Source organism: Haplochromis burtoni, unplaced genomic scaffold, assembly GCF_018398535.1.
Source record: "Haplochromis burtoni strain Fernald_Lab_line unplaced genomic scaffold, NCSU_Asbu1 Contig_5, whole genome shotgun sequence".
Lineage (NCBI taxonomy): Eukaryota > Metazoa > Chordata > Actinopteri > Cichliformes > Cichlidae > Haplochromis > Haplochromis burtoni.
In genome coordinates, this window is record NW_024582366.1 from 5009335 (window position 1) to 5027751 (window position 18417).

Consider the following 18417-nt stretch of genomic DNA (forward strand, 5'->3'; position numbering starts at 1 on the left):
ATATATATATCTTTGTTCAAAGTTTGTGGCAGTCAAACTGCTAACTTTCAGCACTAAAAGCCTAAAAACCAACGTTGATAAGGCACAAAAAACAAGAGTAATGCTGACCTCTGAATACATAAAACACAAATAATCAAACAAACAATACAAACCCACTTTCCTTGTTAAAATGAAGCACCTCCTTAACACAAGCCAGACCGGAGCTCTTTTTTTCCCCTTTCTGCCTCAGCCTTGTCACTGACAAATAAAAACCTTGACAGTCTGTGTACCCTCACCATGTGAGAAGGGCAGAATTACAATGTATAATGGAAAACCTTTCTGTTTCTCACTGATGAAAAAAAGCTGTTAAAAGTCTGAACTTTTTTTCAAGTTGTTCAAAAGTTTTCGCCACAGCCTTATTCCATTTTTTTTCTTTATGACAAGATTTTCAAAAATACGTGCGATATGAAGGTACTTCTCTAATTGGAGATATTACAACTGAGAGAATTATGCATGCTTGGATTTGTTTATTTCAAAAGACGTCTCATTGTAATTATAGTGTAAATAACAAGCGTATTATTTCTATACGCTATAATCAATACAGATCGCCAGGCGAGCTTTTGCATGCGTAAACGTATTGCAGTCACGACTGATATTATTTTCCCGAATATTGTTTAGGTTTCGAGACTTTCACACACTGAACACAACATCTGTGAGCTGAGTGTGTGTGTGTGTACCTGTAGGGAGTTTAGGAGGATGAAGACGTAGGCCATTACAATGGATAGAGGAACCAAAACACCGCACAGCCACGTCAGTCCAAGGATGGGCAGCAACACCAACACTGCTTTCACTGCAGCCCTGTACCCACAAACACAACAACCAATCACACCACTCTAAAGTAGCTGATTGAGCTGAGCAAACCACGTAAAATGTATTTAATTATTTCCTTCAGGTTCTCCTTCTGATCATCTATTCAATTTCCAACTTTCCCAACTTTTTATTTTTTTTTTGTCAAAACTGAGAAGTTCCGGTGAGCCAGTTGTTCCATATACAGGCCTATACAGCTGGAAGGCTCACGGGGTGAAAACTTCCCACCTTAAATCCACCTTAATTCTGTTTAGAGTGGAATTAGCGTTCCGCTTAGGTGACCGCCAAACCGCAACAGCTGTCTGTGTGTTCTCGTGTGTGTGACATGGCATGCGACGGGCCCTAGTTTATTCAGCGGAGGAATGTGTTTGAGTTTCCGAGATGGCTGCCACCCAGGCAAATAGTTCAAGGCCTGTTTTGAAAACCTTCATAAAGCACCTACTGTGAGCCCCAGTGGACTAAGGTAGGTTCAAACACGCCCACAATCATGATTTCATCTGCTAGGATTACATAGAAGCTTGCAGGATTTTACTCCAATCCCACTGAAGGGAAAAGACAGCAGGGACGCAGCCTGGGATGGTGCTTTTGTACGGACATCACAGTGCAACAGCAACGGAGACGTCAGTGTACCAAGGCAGGTTTAGCAATGGTAGATGGTATGGAACAAGAAAAGTTAACTGTACAAAACTCCGGGACTTGAGTTAGTGATTTGCACGCATGCTACATTTCAAATTAACACTAAATTAATCCAAACTAAAATAACTTAACAAACATATCATATGTATTTATATATTTTTCTTTTAAATTGAAAGAATATAAATTTGTCAGTTAATAACATAATCTTTCAATTCCAAACAACACCATAGTTTGAACTATTTCTATGACATAAGCACAAGTTAAATATACGGTTGCAAGACAATATATACAATTTGGCAGGACTTAAACGATATTAAACACTGAGAGTATAACATTGCAATCAGTTAAGTCCTTTATATGGCTATCACTAATAAAATCCACTCAAAAGTATTCCTCTCTCTCGCCTGATAAACAAAAGCCACTGATTTAAAATGACAAAATGCAGTACAAAATCACTTAACGACTACAGCTTGTCCGTTTCAAGGCCTCTGGCCGAGGCCAATACACATTAAAAAGAGGACAAATGGTGCCTCCTTGTGGTTGGTACCTGATCTGTTCATACGTTCGCTCCACCGGACTGGCTCCCATGGCCAACATGATGGACCTTCTCTTGGCTGTGGAGATTGTGATGACCACAACCCTGGTTAATACCAATATGTTCACCTTCAAAATAAAATCAGGAGAGTACAGAAATGAGAAAGAAGCAAAGATTCCACAGAGACCGTCATAAAAGAAAGTAAATACAAATATCTAAGGAGAGGTAGTAACATTAGGTTTTATAGTCCAAAACTATTATCCCTGTTATGCTCTATTTTAACAACATCAGTTCAGCTAATTATAATTCAATTTGCTGACCATGATGATGAAGATGACAGGCCCAGCAAAACCCCAGATAATGCCATTCTGCAGACTGAGCCAGCAGTAGTCATCAGCCGAGTACTTGCTCGGGGCTGACGCTAGTGTGATGGTGACTATCAGCACAGGCAGACCTGGTTAGATTGAGAGATTTTAAAAAATACACACAGAGGAGGTAAAAGCACTGATGTTTTGTTGAATCGCACATATAGAGAGTCAGTTAGAGCACTGCACATTACACAGTGTGACAAATCAACTACTTCCACAACAAAAACCTGGCAGCCCGTCTGCATGTGTAACGATAAGGAACAATTTGGTTTGGTCATGTAACTGTACCCCAGCCGATGAGATAGTAATATTTCATATGTTGCTCCTCGCTTAGGTTGACTGCAACCACCTTGCTCCAGAGCAGCAGACCCTCCACCAGCATCCAGCTAAATGCCGCCATGAAGAAGAGATGGAGCAGCGCCGCCACGAGCGTACAAGCCACCTTAAAACACACAAGCACAGGCATAAACATAAGATTTGTCATTATGAGATGAAAGTTGCATTAGTGATACTAAGTAATAAAAGTCAAGAATGGCTACAAGCCTTAACTACACACACAAATGAAAAATGTTTAAACTGTATGTTTAAGACGAAATATCCCATTGACATCATTATCAATCCCACGATCACAAGATAACTGTATGCATGCTTTTGTAGCCTCTATTCAGCAAATGTTAGTTTGTGTAAATGAATGATTATGATTTATTTGCAATAGGAATTAAAAACCAACTAAAGACATGTTTTTTCATTTAGACAGTCATTTCAAATATTTCTAAGCTTCAGCTAAATACTGCACAATTCATATGTGGGTGTTATAAATGCTCTGTATTTTCTTAAATCTAGATTTAAATCACTTGCTTGTTTCACTGTAAAAATACTGCAAATAGGTGTAACTCTAACAATATTTAATGATACCCTCTATAAAGGTTATGAAATCTGCAAACCTACTTTTAAAAATCAACATAACATTTACCTTGTTGTGAATGGCTGAGCCGCTGCACAGCAGAATCACCTGGGCACAGATAAGGGCAACGAACAGGTTCTTGTGAATGGACGTCCTGTCGGATTTGGGGATACTGTGGATACAGAGGGGGATAACAAAACCTCATCCAAAGGAAGATATATGCTATGGAGCCTGCTTACACAGCATTGCACCAATCAAATGCTATCTCAGTTATACAGATAAGATAAGATAAGATAAGATAAGATAAGATAAGATAAGATAAGATAAGATAAGATAAGATAAGATAAGATAAGATAAGATAAATTTTATTGTCATTGTGCAGTCATACCTAGTACAATAGTACAACAAAATTGGAAGCTATCCCACGTCGGCACTACACAAAACTGTTACCCTATTTCTCTGGTTTTGCAACATTGCTGTTTAACACATGTCACCAATAACATCAATTGAAATGTAAGACAGAGGAGCCACCAGTCATAAATGAGCCAAATATCTGGTCATAAGAAACAGATAGCTGTAACAGACACTATGGTATGTGTAGTGATCTTGCACTTGCGTGTTTTACATGATTATATTAAGGTAAACAAGAAGGGAAGCTGGTACATAATATCACTATGCTCCGGTGCTACACTTCTCAAAAATAGCAGCAGATTGATCAACAGTTAACTGGAATGCTGCCTTCAGGCGGCTCCAGGGATTAGATAAAAGAAAAGCTTTTCATACAGAATAAAGGAGCAGAACTAAGAATTGTGCAGAATCTCACTAATTCACAGACTGACTTGGTTCTGAGATGTGACGTAAAATACTGACAACGTGCTTTGTGCCTTCTACCCCACACCTGTTCGCATAACTAACTGAAAATGTCAATGGCACCACAATAAGGAAACCATATATGTCACTGTTTCCTCAAACACCCAAAAAGATCAAAACAACTACTCGTATTACATTCAATACATTGAATATTTCCATCTCAGACTGAAATATCAAACAGAAAACAGAAAAACAAGAGACAGCTGAAACTGGCTGAGAGGTAAATTAACTAGAGAGCCTCTCATTATCTGCCCATCAGGCTCATTTCATGTCTGCATCACTGCTTGAGACCACTGTAATCCCGCCGCATGAATACAAGCGTCCTCGGCTTTGTGAGCCTCAGCTTTGTCTCTGGTTGCGAGTGAATTTAAGCGCACAAACACATGTACATCATACATCAGCGCGCGGGAACGCGAGCCTGCGCTCTCTGTTTTTAGGGCAGTCGTAAATTGCCGAGGCAGCTCCTCTCCAGCTGATCGCGATCCCTCAATGACCGTAATGTTAATTAACAGCAAGAGAATGCCACCATAAACCTTCAGGGTGGACTCACATGTAGACAACAGTAATTACTGGATTAACGCAAGTCAATACTATCATAGCTTTAGGAACAGAGCAGCAATGATACTACTGATCAGTTATCTCAGCGTGTCTTTCTTATAACATGGCAATGCCCAAAAAGGTGTAAAAAATACACAAAAAAATGCCTAAATGATATTTGTGCTACATAAATTCCATATAATGAGTCCAAATTATAAGCTTTTAGCATTTTCAAGACCACTATTATAAAGAGAGTTTTTTGCTATTTTGACTTTGGAAATAATGATGATCCTGTTTTCAAAAGTATGTAGGTACTTGAGCAACACAATACAGTATACAACATAAAATATGTATAGCAGAACCACTGCATCTGCTTGACACCATGTGTAAAAAGTGACTGCTGTGTTTAGCAGCACAGAAAAAGGTGAGGCTGCATTGCGTCTCGTGGCTCAGGCAGACAGAAAACAGGCAGCTATTTTCGCATCATAGACAAGCAGGTCAGGAAAAATCAGTTACTTACTCCAGCACAGTGAACAGCATCAAGGTCACCACCAGAGCACACAGAGATGCGCCACAGCCAATGAATGTCAGCTTGGTCAAAATAAGCTCTTCCTCTGGACTCCACTGGGACAGAAAGGAAAGGCAAGTTGTGTGAGACAGACAAAAGAGGGGAGAATGTTGTCAGAGAGTCCTAGAGGTTGACGAGCAGCCGTCCCATATCTGAAAAATCCCTCATTTGATCTGAAAGAAAGTGATTTCTTACGTCATCGCTATACATAAATGGTTGTATTTTTATAAACTCAAAATCTTGCTGATGGTGTTGCTCTTTGATGAACTTACAAACTTTTATGTTCTTCAGGTAAACAGAGAGAATAGCTGTACTACATTCTACATCCGTCAACACAACAGGCGCAGTATGAGTGACACCTGCTGGCAGACATCATGTACTGCAAATCCTATCCCCAAGATCGAATATTAAACTGGATCTTGATTTAGACAAGCAGTCACGGTAAAAAGTAATTCAAATACATTTAATTCAGTTTTATTTATATAGCATTAAATTACAACAACAGTCACCTCAAAGGGCTTTGTATTGAAAGTTAAAAACCCTACATAATAAAGAATAAAGTACATCCTCCATCAGCTATAATTCTATACCGTATTAGAACATTTATTCAAAATGTATTCCTTACCAGGTCTTAGATGAACAATAAAAGACTTACTATATCACGTCACTATTTATTTAACACAAACTAGAGAAAAATGCAGAAGCAGTTTGTGAAAAACTAAGTGCAACTTAAGGCCCAGCAGCTTGTAGAACCACCTTGATCTGCAATAACTTGAAGTAACTTTAATTGTTTCTCACATTATTCTCATTTTGGGCAAGCTACTGAGCCCAAGTTGTTCTCATTTGCATCTATCAGAGTATGAAGGTGAGATAAACAGAAAGCCCTTACCTAGAAAAAGCATAGAAAAAAAGTTCCTTTATGAATAGGTGCAAATGGGCTAATAAGGTAAGTTGTACAAAGTGCTTTGAGTGCTCAGGTAGAGTAGAAAAGTGCTACATTTGTCATTTACCAACGGCTGCTAGGTGCACAAATCATCACCTCTCCACCACTGTACTTGACAGTTGGTATGAGGTGTTGGTGCCGACATGCTGTGTTTAGTTTTCTCTAAAGGTGGTTCTGTGCATTCTGGCCAAACATCTCCACTTGGATCTCATGGCTTGCACAACTGTGATTTTGCAAATGCAAAATTGCATGAAATGCATGAAATGTTCATGAAATGTACTTTCATGAACTTTAGCATCATAACTGAGGCCTGAAGTGTAGCTTTGGGGTTTTCTCTGAACATTATCTGAATTTGAAAGCAGACCTGAATGCTCCAGACCAGCCAACTGCTAAAACATCTGCTTTTATAGAGGTGGGCACACTTATCAATAACCATTTATTCACTTCTATTTGCTTAGCAGCCACTTACCATCACAGTGTGTGAATGTGTGTGTGAATGGGTGGATGACTGGATATGTAAAGCGCTTTGGGGTCCTTAGGGACTAGTAAAGCACATTATAAATACAGGCTATTTACCATTTAATATGTATGGAAGAAGTAACAGTGCACTTAGTTTATCATACACTGTTTTCGCATTTTGGCCTAATATTTGATAAATTAATAAAGATGTGGTGTAATGTGACACGTCTGAGACTGTACTTACCTCATTTTAAACCCTGATTATTTTTATTATTCCGGATATGCATACATACATCTTGTAAAAAAATGCACCACATAAGTCATACCTTTACAAGATTGTTCACAGTTTACCTTAAATAACCTAAAACTTGATGTGTGTGATTTAAATGGGGGCATCACAATCGAGCTCAAGTTACCTGTGATTCGAGGTAATTCATCAGCACTGCAAAGTTTGTTGTATGGTTACACAAACAGGACGTGACACTAGAGCCATCAAGGATCACTGTGCAGCCTTCACTGGACCAGCTACTGGTATTCGTGTGCCTATACACAAGCACAAACACACTCACTGGTAAAGAATCACACTCATATTTAGGACTGAGACATCCTGCAGGGATAGTGACATGTCTTATAAAACATCAAACAACAGGCTACTTCCTACATCATTTATCGAATTAATTGAAATAATACAATTTTCAGGCATATTCATGTGACTGTGCTGTTGGTCAAACTTACGTCAGACTGAAATTCCAGAAGGCACAAACAGGAATAACTCTCTTTGAATACTCCACCTAGAAACAGAATAATGTTTGCATTTGTTTTAATCTTTATCCTCGTTTTAATTTATCTGTGGTTGGTCATCAAACTTTGGCTTATTTTAAATGACTATTTCTTTCTATTCCATTTGCTGCTTGCTAAGTGATGAAAATTACTGTAAAATAAAATGCTGCAACTTATTTTTAATAAACGAAAATTGCATAGCTGCTAATATCATGCTGTGTGACATCCTCTGCACAATAGGCTGCGCCACCTGTGATGATGAAAGGGTGTACTTGACAGCAACAGGTATAGTTTCGGGGTTCGAGGCATGGCGGACCGTGGCTGATATGATAGCCGATGCTAGATCTCCTGGGAGAGTTCTGGGAAAACAGGCAATGGTTGTCACTGAGATACATCTTACATAATCAATTCAAACTACAACCATCAGATTAATCCCCATGCTTTAGAGTAAAAGTGGCTGAATCCAGACCACAAAGATAAGATAAGAAATTACAGTTCATTAAAAACAGAGAAACAAACAACAGGAAACCTTTTCACTTTCTCTTGGTCACTCAGTGCAGACTCCTTTGTTCCTGATACAATGTCACTGAACTGGTTGTAATGGGTATGAATAAATATCACCTCCTCATATCCTGTTTAGAGATAGTGGACAAAAACACTGTGTGGGTCAGTGGTTCATCTAGGTGAGCATCTAACAATGTAATATGTGTCTATAGCATTTGTAGTGTAAACTAACGGTTACGGTTAGCCTCTAGAACAAGTGCATTTCCGTGTGTGTGTGTGTTTACTACCTAGTGTGTGTATCCTCTGGAGCTCGGTCTCAGGAATGAGCAACTCATCGTGGCTACTGCTGCTGGGCTTGTGAGAGCCAAACGCAGATGGCTTGTAGACTTGATTACAGCTCTCCTGGGACAGCTTCTGCCACTTCATGTACACATCTGACAGCCAAGCAGATGCAATGACAATATTAACAGAAACCACAAGTTAGAAAGCCAAGAGCCACCAAATGTTTCGATCATTGCGCGCGTGTGTGTGTGTCCTTTCACCTATATTCTTGGTAGAAAGACTCAAGCTTCTTCCCTTAGTACAAAGCATCTCTGCAAAAGCTTCAGTGAACTTATCAATGGTCTTGACAAGCGTAAATGGGCCAATGTTGACCTGAACAAATCGATCAAACACAGGTTAATGGAGGTGAAGAACTATCTTTGGAGAGTAGATTATATTTAAGTAAGTAAGCAGGGCGCCTCAAAGCAACAGAGTCCTGGGTTATGTATGCACCAGCTGGCTGGGGCCTGTATGTCTTATGTAATTGCCTGTTTGTGCAACATAAGCATGAATAGTTGTCTCTGTGTGTTGGCCCTGTGATAGATATAGATGGTGACATATCCAGGGTGTACCCAGCAAGTAATTAAATCTAAATCCGCATTATAAATAATGGATAGAAACACAGACTGTTAAGTGATGCAAACAGGTTTCTTATGTATAGTTAAGAAACAACTTTAAATTCTTTTCTGATGGATTAAATAAGGTTCTCATAGTCCGTATGCGCTTAAATCCCAGGGTACACTAATTTGCTACAATGCTTTTAATAATTTAAGGAGGTAAAATGTTATTAAACACACAATTTTAATTAAGTAAAAAAATTGGAGGATTTCACAGAGATATCATCACAGAAACATTACGCCTCACCCCATCATCCGTCAGACCCATCCACTGTGAAGCCATGCGTGGCTCCAGGATCAGACTCGCAATATTTAGATAGTTGGTGGCAATGGACACCATGACCTCTGTGGCATTATCTCCGGCGGAGTGAAATCTAGCTGGTGGAGTTACGTCCATCATCTGAGAGAGGTAGAAAACATCGTTGGCGGTCAGGAGGAGCGGGCCACTTGCCTCTATTTTATGTAGGACAGCTTGGGTCAGCTGCTGCAGCAAGGTCAATTTGTCCCAGGAGCTGTTAGCACCCACCCCTCCTGTTACCTGAATAAACAGAATAGAACAAAGTTATAACATTAACTTAACTGCTGATTCACTGGTCCTTTTATACTTCAATCACTTCTATTCACCAAGCATTCTTAGGTGATTCTCTGGGATTTTGATCCTAACAAATGTACAAAGTTGAGATGATGACTCTCCTAAAATTGGATCAGATAGTGTGTCAATTTTGTCTTGGATACATCTTCCACAAAACAGCTTAATTGGAGATAAAGTATCGAAATTTCAGGAGTGGGACCACGCCTCCAGACACGCTCCTTCTGGTTCTTATCTATATATGTGCCCCCAGTTCAACAAGCTGTCATTCTCGTTTACGTGCCCCACCCTCCCTCTCCTTTTCAATTCTTTAACTTCTTCACTTCTATTTAGTACATGGGGATCTGCCAGGCCTGGGAGCCAGTCCCCTTTGAGGCCTTCCCCAAACCGTAGCTCAATTCATGTCCAAGCCATTCACCTTTACCTACTAAAACACTGTCAACCCCAAAATGAGGACGTGGGCCCAGCGAGTGAAATGAAACGTAAATAATCAAAGAATATTCTTTTTGGGGGATTTTTTAGCACGTGTTAACTTGGTGATCTGCTCACTAACATGAATACTTGGTAGTTTATCAGACTGTACCACCACTGCACTACCTAATAACCACCTCAAAGCTCAACAGGCTGACTCACAGGTTTATTGATGAGATCCTTGTTCAGCCTCCTGAAGAATGGTGTCTTTGGTAAACTGAAAACACCCAGCTTCTCTGCAGAGACGGACAAATATAATATAATATAATATAATATAATATAATCCATTAGCACACAAAAGCACACACAGCACCCTAAAAACCTATTTAAAAATAATTTAAAAGCAAGAAAACTGAATTGCATAATTCAATCACATTTGTTGATGCACAATAATTATTATCTGTACCTCGCCTACACTGACAGACAGCTCCTCTGGAGGAGTTGCATTTGGCTAGGCGGGAATGCTCCGTGACGGGGTCAAAAATGCCGCACTCTTCATCGGTTCTCTGGCTCTCTGCAAACATGGTGAAGGGAATCGTGAGGCTTATACATATTATTAAGCTGTTGAAAATCGCATAGGGAAATATCAATATTGATATTATGCTGATAGACAGTAGTTTGGATAATACAAAATAGAGAAATGTTGCAAATGTGAGACATTTCATACAGGAAACTAAAAATACACAGCAGTGCTTAAACTAATCAACAAGTCTACAAATACAATATAATAAGGTGTAACTGCGTGAATTCAAATTGACCCAGATAGGCATAACCTGACCTGCTCTCCCCGTTAGAAATGGAGTAAGTTTGTTAACTCGGCTAAGTATAAATATTGCACTAATAGTAAATTAAACATGGTTTCAAATTACTCATTTACAGTTAGCAAATGCTTCTGGATATTTTACTCAACATGCATACCCATAATAGACCCATATTTTGTACCCTCATACCTAACAAACCTATTTCTATAATATATCTATATATCTATATTATTGCCAATATATATTTGGTAATATATCTATTATGGCTAAAGCACTTATGGATGTAAACTGCATTTCGCTGCCTTGTACTTGTGACATGTGCAATGACAATAAAGTTGAATTCTATTCTATTTTATTTTATCACTCTAGGCATCTATTTGTCCATTGTAGCATTTTAAAATCTGTTTTGCTTTATTCATATTAAAATATTTTACTTGTATACTAAAACACTTTATGCATATATATATGTTTATGTATATCTTAGTTTTTATTCACTGCTAGCAGAATCTGGACACATATCGTAAGCTTTTATTTTGGTCTGCAACACATCATACTAAATCTGTTTTATTGAATGTAAATAAATGTACATAAAAGCAGAATGCAATGATCAGCAAATCTTTTGAAGCCTATATTTGATTAAAAATAGCAGAAAATACATTAATCAAATGTAGTTTTTCTGAGGAAGAATTTATGATTGTTATGAATTTGATGCCAGGATCAGAAGAAAAAAAACTAAGACAGGGGAAGCAAACGGCTAGGGAAGTTGTGTACTAAACTAAACTAATTTTAAAAAAAAATATTAATAATTAAATGGTAAAATGGTAAATGGTCTGTATTTGTATAGCGCTTTACTAAAGGACATCTTACAAATGATTAGGCTTAACATGATTTGATCCATGATCTTACAGGCACACATAGTAGAAACTAGGGACTAAAAGTTAACCATCCCCAGGAGCCTACAGGTGGATGCTGGGGTGGCTGAGGGGTCGACATAACGGGAAATGATGTAGGGCAGCAGCAACATTATGGAAGCCATCAAATTGGGAGGGTGCGTTTTAAAATTTCTGGTTAATACATGAGGATAGTCCAGCATGTTATGTTGTAGCTCTATACTATCGAAACAAACATGTCTTTCCTGGGGCTGAGCTCCTTTAAAATAGACTGGGGTAAAGTGGGACACTGTCCTGTTCTAGCTAAAGATAAGAGTATACAATTAATACTTAATATACAACTCAAAAGCCAACAACTGTGATGGTTTGGGGGATTACTAAAAGCCCCATTGACAATGAAAGACAAATAGAGGTTTTGGAGAACCACAGGCAGCCATACTGATGACTTATGGTACACTAAGGAATATCACGGCTCAAAAGCATCTTTTTGCTTTAATATTAAAAGTAACTGTGACCACCGATATTCTCTAATGCAGCGGTCCCCAACCTTTTTTGCGCCACGGTTTATGCCCGACAATATTTTCACGGACCGGCCTTTAAGGTGTCGTGGAAAAATGCAACAAAATAAAAGTAGTACCGGTACTGAAAAAAAAAAAGAAGAGTTATTCATAACACACGTGAAAAGACCCAGGAAAACCGAGTTAATGATAAAAACGATAACAAAATAATGCTGAACACCGATAAAAACCCAGAAAACCATAAATTTCACACCTGAGCCTCAACTCTCGCGGCCCGGTACCAAACGACTCACGGACCGGTACCGGTCCGAGGCCCGGGGGTCCCGGGGGTCCCGGGTTGCTCTAATGTATTTGGACTTTTTAGTGAATTGATCATACCCAGGACGACCTGTTTGTTGCAGCAATACAATACCAAACCGCATTCAACATAGCTCTCCAGTAAAAGAAAAGTCTGAGCGCTAAGCTGAATGAAACTGGTCTTGGCATGTGCTGGCATTCGATTCAAACTGAGCAGGAGTGGAGCTGTAGATCAAAGTTACTGCTTTTATATATGCTAAAGCACAGTCATGGTTATAAACTGCTAGATGATGTTATTTAGTATAAAACAATGTTTAACTTCTAAGTGTAAAGCTGATATTGTTTCTAATAATAATAATTTGTATCCATAGAGGACTTTTCCATGTTATACCTTGTTGCCACAACATTAGAAGCAAGAGTTTATAAGGTGCTGGCTTGACCCATATATTCTCCAGGTTTCAATATGACTGAACATATGTGGTATGCGCTGGAAAAACATGTGTAAACTCTTGAAGGCTCCGCTTTCCAGCTCACAGGACTGGATCGGCCACTAACGCCTCTGTCCCAGATAACACACAATGCTTTTCGGGGCCTTGTGAAGTCCACGCCAAGCCATAATTGCTCTGGATGTACAAATGGTGATCTAGCCAGTATTTGGCAGGAGTTTTTAATGTTGATGCTGGATTGTGTATGTCTGAGATGGTTTGATGAGGAAGAGAGAGAGAGGGAAAAATGAACCCGCCTGACAGAGTAGCAGGCAGTGCCAAGATCTTTCAAGTCCAGTAACTGAAGGAAGGCAACAGCCACCCTACAAACATTACATTGATCGCATTAAATACACACAAACACACAGAGATAGTCTTTAAAAGACCTGCAATTAAATTCTGATTGTGTGAGAGAAAATAAGTGACTGAATTCCAACACGCTGCCTTTCTACACGCTCGACTCCAGCAGGGAAAGGGAGATTTTTGGAATTTCACTGCTCATTAGAGACCATGATGTCAGAAGGGGAGACGTCTGTTTTGAAGGGTGGGACTCGGGGTGATATGAGTCAAAAAGCATTTACCAGAAACATCAGCAGCCCCACCAGCTGCCAATTACAACTTGGTCACTAGCTCCCTTATTCATTTTAGGGAGGAAGGAAGGGAGACAGATGCTGAGAGTGTGCCTGTGTTTGTTTACTAATGTTTAAAACTTGAATAATAAATGGTCATTGGTTGCCACTATAGCAAACACGACATAACATGTGATCATAGGATATTTACACATCTAGTTGTTGTTTTTTTAAATCTGTAAATGATCTGATTTTGTAAAAGAGCCAATAAAAATAAAATGAATGACATTTAACAGTTTTAGTTACATTTTTTTTAATACTAAGAGATGTCATTTATGATTAAACTGCTTCTGTGCAGTTAAACAGTTTCACTATTTCATGACATCACTTTTGGTTCTAGAAGTCAAAGCATTTTTAGACTTTTTAGATTTGATCACATTATGGCTGGGTAATAATGTGGGTGTAGAAGATGATGGGACAGAGACTGAGGGTTATATCAGTAATATAGGTAGAGTTAACTACAACAGGCCAGCTTAGATCTTTTGTTATGTCTGACGTTACTGAAATGATTGCAGTCAAAAATGACTTTCAAATGGACTCTCTGTAATCGTTTTTCTGTACAGCAGCTCCACCCAGGCCCAGTGCCAACCTGCTTAAACTGCAAACACCAAGTATAAGTAATTCTACCGCTGGAGCTTGTGGATAGATTGAGTCTCTTTTGTCTTTTATAGTCTAAATAACACAAAACTCCATACTTTCCTCTAGTTGGTGAATAAATTTGCTATAATAATACATAGCCTTTAAAAACCCTTCAGCTTTTGACCATGTCGTCTGATTGCATCCTGATTAATGTACCTTGACATGGGCTGTCACTCCACTGCTTTGTAAGGGAGGTCTCTATTTCCATTGCTGCTTCGCTCCACTTGAACACCAGCCCAGAGGAAACGAGTGAGCACTTCTTTTCCATGCTGGAAATTTCGCTGCTGTTCAGTACCCGATTCCAAATGTGGAGTTCTGTTATGCTCCCCGAGAATGATTCGTCACTCTTAAATGACCCCCCAAAGGTGTCCTGCTCCTGCCCGATAATGAAAAAGCCACCAGGTCCAATGCTGTCTGTACTGTTTAGGCCTTCAGCCGCAGACACAGCGTGACCATGAGCATATATTGCCCAGCGTCCACCATTCTGGCTCCAAGAAACGCAGACAGAGTGCCAGGAGTCATCATAGTTGAAGGCGTCATGGTAAGGCCCGTGAATGCCATGGACGAGCAGAGCCAGCTGCACAGGCTTGCCCTGGTTCAGGTTTGCACGGAGCTGGAACTCATTAATATATGACGGAATGGAATATGAAAAGACTGTGGAACGGCCAGAGCAGTGTGGATTGAAGCGCAGAAGGGTGCAAACAGTCAATGATCCCATGGAGGGGAAGCTGTAGCGAAGACGGGCATGCGTCCTGTTCGAGCGCCCAGTGAAATTTAGAATGAGGGTCTTGGAGGACGCTTTGGTGTCACCACAGAGAGAGAGAGAGGGAAAAAGAAGACTATTAAGAAAAAATGCTGTCACAAATATTGGAAAAGATAGGAGCTAATTATAAGAAATCACTTTGCAATCTTATTTTTACTGTAAACAGCTGGAAAACATTTAAATGATTAAGTAAGCAGGAATTTGTCTGGACAAGAAAAGCAAAAAGAAAACAATTTATAAAAGGACCAGCACTAATGTCAATGCAAAGTTTTAAAAAACCTACTAAACCTACTTGTGATGCGTGTTATGACTTTCTTGGCAATCCACACAGACTGAGAGATGTTCAAGGATTTTAAAAATTTGGTAAGCTCCCGGTTTTCTTCTGCGTTGGAGACAATAGCTAACGCCCCAGAGCGCTGCTTACACATTTCTCCAGCCCTGTTCCACTGCAGGCTGTCAGGAACATAGGCATAGTAGGATACATCACAAGCCTGGGTGATGGTTTCCAGGAGAAAGGCTGCTCAAAAAAAGAAGAAACGTGAGAAGACAGGTAAGGAGGTGTGGCCAAACTGAAGTGGTAAAATACAGACTAAAACTTACTGAGATTCAAGATTCAATCCTGCCCATATCCTGACCAGGGCTTTGTTGTTATTATTATTATTATTATGGTTACAATATCAGCAGTGCCAACACGACCAATTATATTTGTGAGAACAGGCCAGACATGCTTGTTTATCATACAAATGACATCTAATGAAATTTTTCATTCAACATTTGAACGAGTCCATTTTCCAAACCTCTCGGTTCATGCAGAGGAGGGTTAGGGTTTAAAGCACCTGCCAGTTCTCAACTTTGGTTTTTATGCTATTTACAACTAACCATCAGCCAGAAAATAGTATAAACATACAAACAAAAAACCCACCTGTACTACTGTCCTGCATCTCACTCTGGCTTGTTATTCTTATATTTATTTTATATTTAGTTTAGTTATTTTAGTTGTTCGTTTTCCCGAAAACAAAAACACAAAAAAAAACTATAGTACCTAGGACTGAAGTGCAAATGGAGACCTTTAATTCAAGTGGTTTTGCAGTTGCACATTGTCAGAGGCTCAAAATTAACTGGCAAGCAGTTTCAGACAAACAAAGCAGTTGATTCATGATCATTCATCATTGGGGTGAAACAAAACAAAATAACCCCCCACACACAAACACACACACACACACACAAACACACATTTTAATCATATGTATCATAAATGACTGCAGTTCCTAGTTTAGTTACATCATGGGAGAAGAGAGAGAGAGCCTCACCTGCTTTATAGCTGTGAAAGCAAACCTGTAAGACAAGCACAGGTGTTTATGTAGCTAATTTTTAAAGGTATAAAATAATAAAGATAACTGGGCACCTGTTCACTAAGGAGTGCAGCAAGTGCCAAAATGAATTAAACTATACATCATTAAATAATTAATTGGGCCGGGAATTAATTAAAGTTTGAAGTAATTAATAAATTCAGTACATTAATAATGATTAAGTAGTAATTCACTTCATTTAAAATGTTTGATGCATATTTTACTTACTTTGAATTTTAATCAATTAATGATTGTCCCATTTGATTATTCGCCATAATTAATGATGCATTTATCTTTCAACTATTTAATTATATTTACTTTTTTTAATTTAACTACTTGTTTGGTTAAATAATTATGGCACTCGTGGTCCTCCATAATATCACTGCCAGCCTAGCCTCCTCGTGTTTTTTGTAAAGTATTCCTTTAAAAGACTATTTCATATAAAGTAGACATTAATAAAACTGTTGACCATCCAGCTGTGCTACTTTCACAGAAGTCCGTTCATTGTATTTCTCTAAAATTATGATAGTTTCTTGGGAAAACTCACACTGTTCACAAGACATGTTTACAAAAAAATGACAAGTGAGAAAAAGTGACAGCGACCAAAATGAATCCTCTAGACTAACAAAGGTTTCTGATTTGCTTTACCTTCTCGAAACAAGTGAACCGCTTCAGGTATAAAACCTTTTTTGCGCCAGTTTGTTTGAGGAGAAATGAGCTCATTTAAAAGATGACAAAAAATGTAATAAGAAAAAAACATAAAAACACAAAGATGTGCCAGCTACTCACAAGCAGGCCCAGACTGCAGAACAATATCCTTTGCATCCTGAAATTAAATATATGCACATTAGCAGGGAATCCAATTCGGTTTCCTGCTCCTACCAGTCCTTGTTTCAGTTAAGCAAAGCAGCTGTTTTTACCTGAACTATTCGCTCCTTTTTGTGCGTCTTCACATCTCAAGTTGTAGAGTTTACCCAAGTTTTCTTCTCTGCTGTGTGCTCACAGCCGCTTACTAAAGTACAAGAAGACTACCAGCCGCAGCAGACTCCCGAGAGTATGCAAGGAGGATGCAGAGGCAGGCAGCAGTAGAGAGGCGTGGGTGTTGTTGAAGTCGGCAGAGCGGGGTCATAAAAGTAAGGTTCGGGGCCCTCCGGAGGCCTTACAGCTTTTCCCGACTGGTCTCTTTAAATGTTAGGCTTCCACTCATCAGCAAATGTAAATCTATCTAGCAGTCCAAGTTAACTGGACTGGACAATCTATAGGTTGTCAAAATTTATTATGAGGATAAGGAAAACCTTATATACATACATCAGCATTACTTTGTGTTGAACCTTGGGGGGTCAAGATCTCTGTCTAAATAAATAAATAAATCTGGGTAAATTCCCAGATGATTAACCCTTTAAGACCTACCATAGAACCAAGTCCGCCAGAGCTTATATTATATTTTTACATGGTGTAGTACCATTTTTGGGAGCATTTCAAGTTGCTATCAATACAATCATTATACCCCAAATTGTAATAATATGTTTGCATTAAGTGCATAGAAATTACATAAATTAAAAAAATTGAAAATCGTTTTTGCTTTTTTAACATATATTTCTAGTTAGAGAAATTTAAGAGGCTTATCCCTCAAAACTGTAAATACAAAAAAGTTGCACAAAATAGTTTCCCACCACAGGAAATTTATTTTGAGTGTCTTCATAGTTTTATTTTTGAAATACACCAATTTTTATACACTGCAGGAAAAACGAAAATAAATATTATACTGCAAATTTGCAAAAAAGCAGCATTGCATCAAAATAAACTATTTCCAGCAGTGCAATATGAGTCCTAAGCATCCCAGAAACGACACAGAAAGTCATAAAGTCAAAGCATAACTTTTAAAAAGACCAGTATAGGCCTGAGGCCCTGATGGTAAAAAAGACTACATTTGCGCAAAAATGACGTCACTTCCGGTTTCGGGCAGGTATGGCGGACATGCAATAATTGGCTGACGTCTATTCCAACGTAGGAAGTGTTATGAACAGCTGATCGGATCGGCAAAGCGTGTTTCTGGAATATTATGTTTTTGTTCGCTGCAAGCGCTTTTTATGCAGTTTTTGCAAAGCTTTATGTGGAAGGAAACCGTGACCTAGGAC

General features: G+C 38.9%; 1 protein-coding gene across 2 annotated transcripts in view; it reads right to left on the reverse strand.

Moving 5' to 3' along the window:
• LOC102309902 (adhesion G-protein coupled receptor D2) overlaps nucleotides 1-17359 on the reverse strand; it is a 90750-nt gene extending 73391 nt beyond the window's left edge. For both annotated transcript variants that reach the window (XM_005920914.3, XM_014333179.2), the window contains exons 1-20: nucleotides 17200-17359; nucleotides 17069-17105; nucleotides 16241-16265; nucleotides 15223-15447; nucleotides 14324-14965; nucleotides 10355-10462; nucleotides 10111-10184; nucleotides 9136-9426; nucleotides 8493-8604; nucleotides 8238-8384; nucleotides 7976-8078; nucleotides 7697-7805; nucleotides 7402-7457; nucleotides 7083-7209; nucleotides 5217-5320; nucleotides 3359-3461; nucleotides 2674-2827; nucleotides 2338-2471; nucleotides 2030-2145; nucleotides 717-837 (exon numbers count right to left, since the gene is read on the reverse strand). In XM_005920914.3, coding sequence (XP_005920976.1) covers nucleotides 717-837; nucleotides 2030-2145; nucleotides 2338-2471; nucleotides 2674-2827; nucleotides 3359-3461; nucleotides 5217-5320; nucleotides 7083-7209; nucleotides 7402-7457; nucleotides 7697-7805; nucleotides 7976-8078; nucleotides 8238-8384; nucleotides 8493-8604; nucleotides 9136-9426; nucleotides 10111-10184; nucleotides 10355-10462; nucleotides 14324-14965; nucleotides 15223-15447; nucleotides 16241-16265; nucleotides 17069-17104 — 2787 coding nt within the window. In that variant the 5' untranslated portion in view covers nucleotide 17105; nucleotides 17200-17359. The remainder of the gene's footprint in view (nucleotides 1-716; nucleotides 838-2029; nucleotides 2146-2337; nucleotides 2472-2673; nucleotides 2828-3358; nucleotides 3462-5216; nucleotides 5321-7082; nucleotides 7210-7401; nucleotides 7458-7696; nucleotides 7806-7975; nucleotides 8079-8237; nucleotides 8385-8492; nucleotides 8605-9135; nucleotides 9427-10110; nucleotides 10185-10354; nucleotides 10463-14323; nucleotides 14966-15222; nucleotides 15448-16240; nucleotides 16266-17068; nucleotides 17106-17199) is intronic.
• Nucleotides 17360-18417: the final 1058 nt, after the last annotated feature.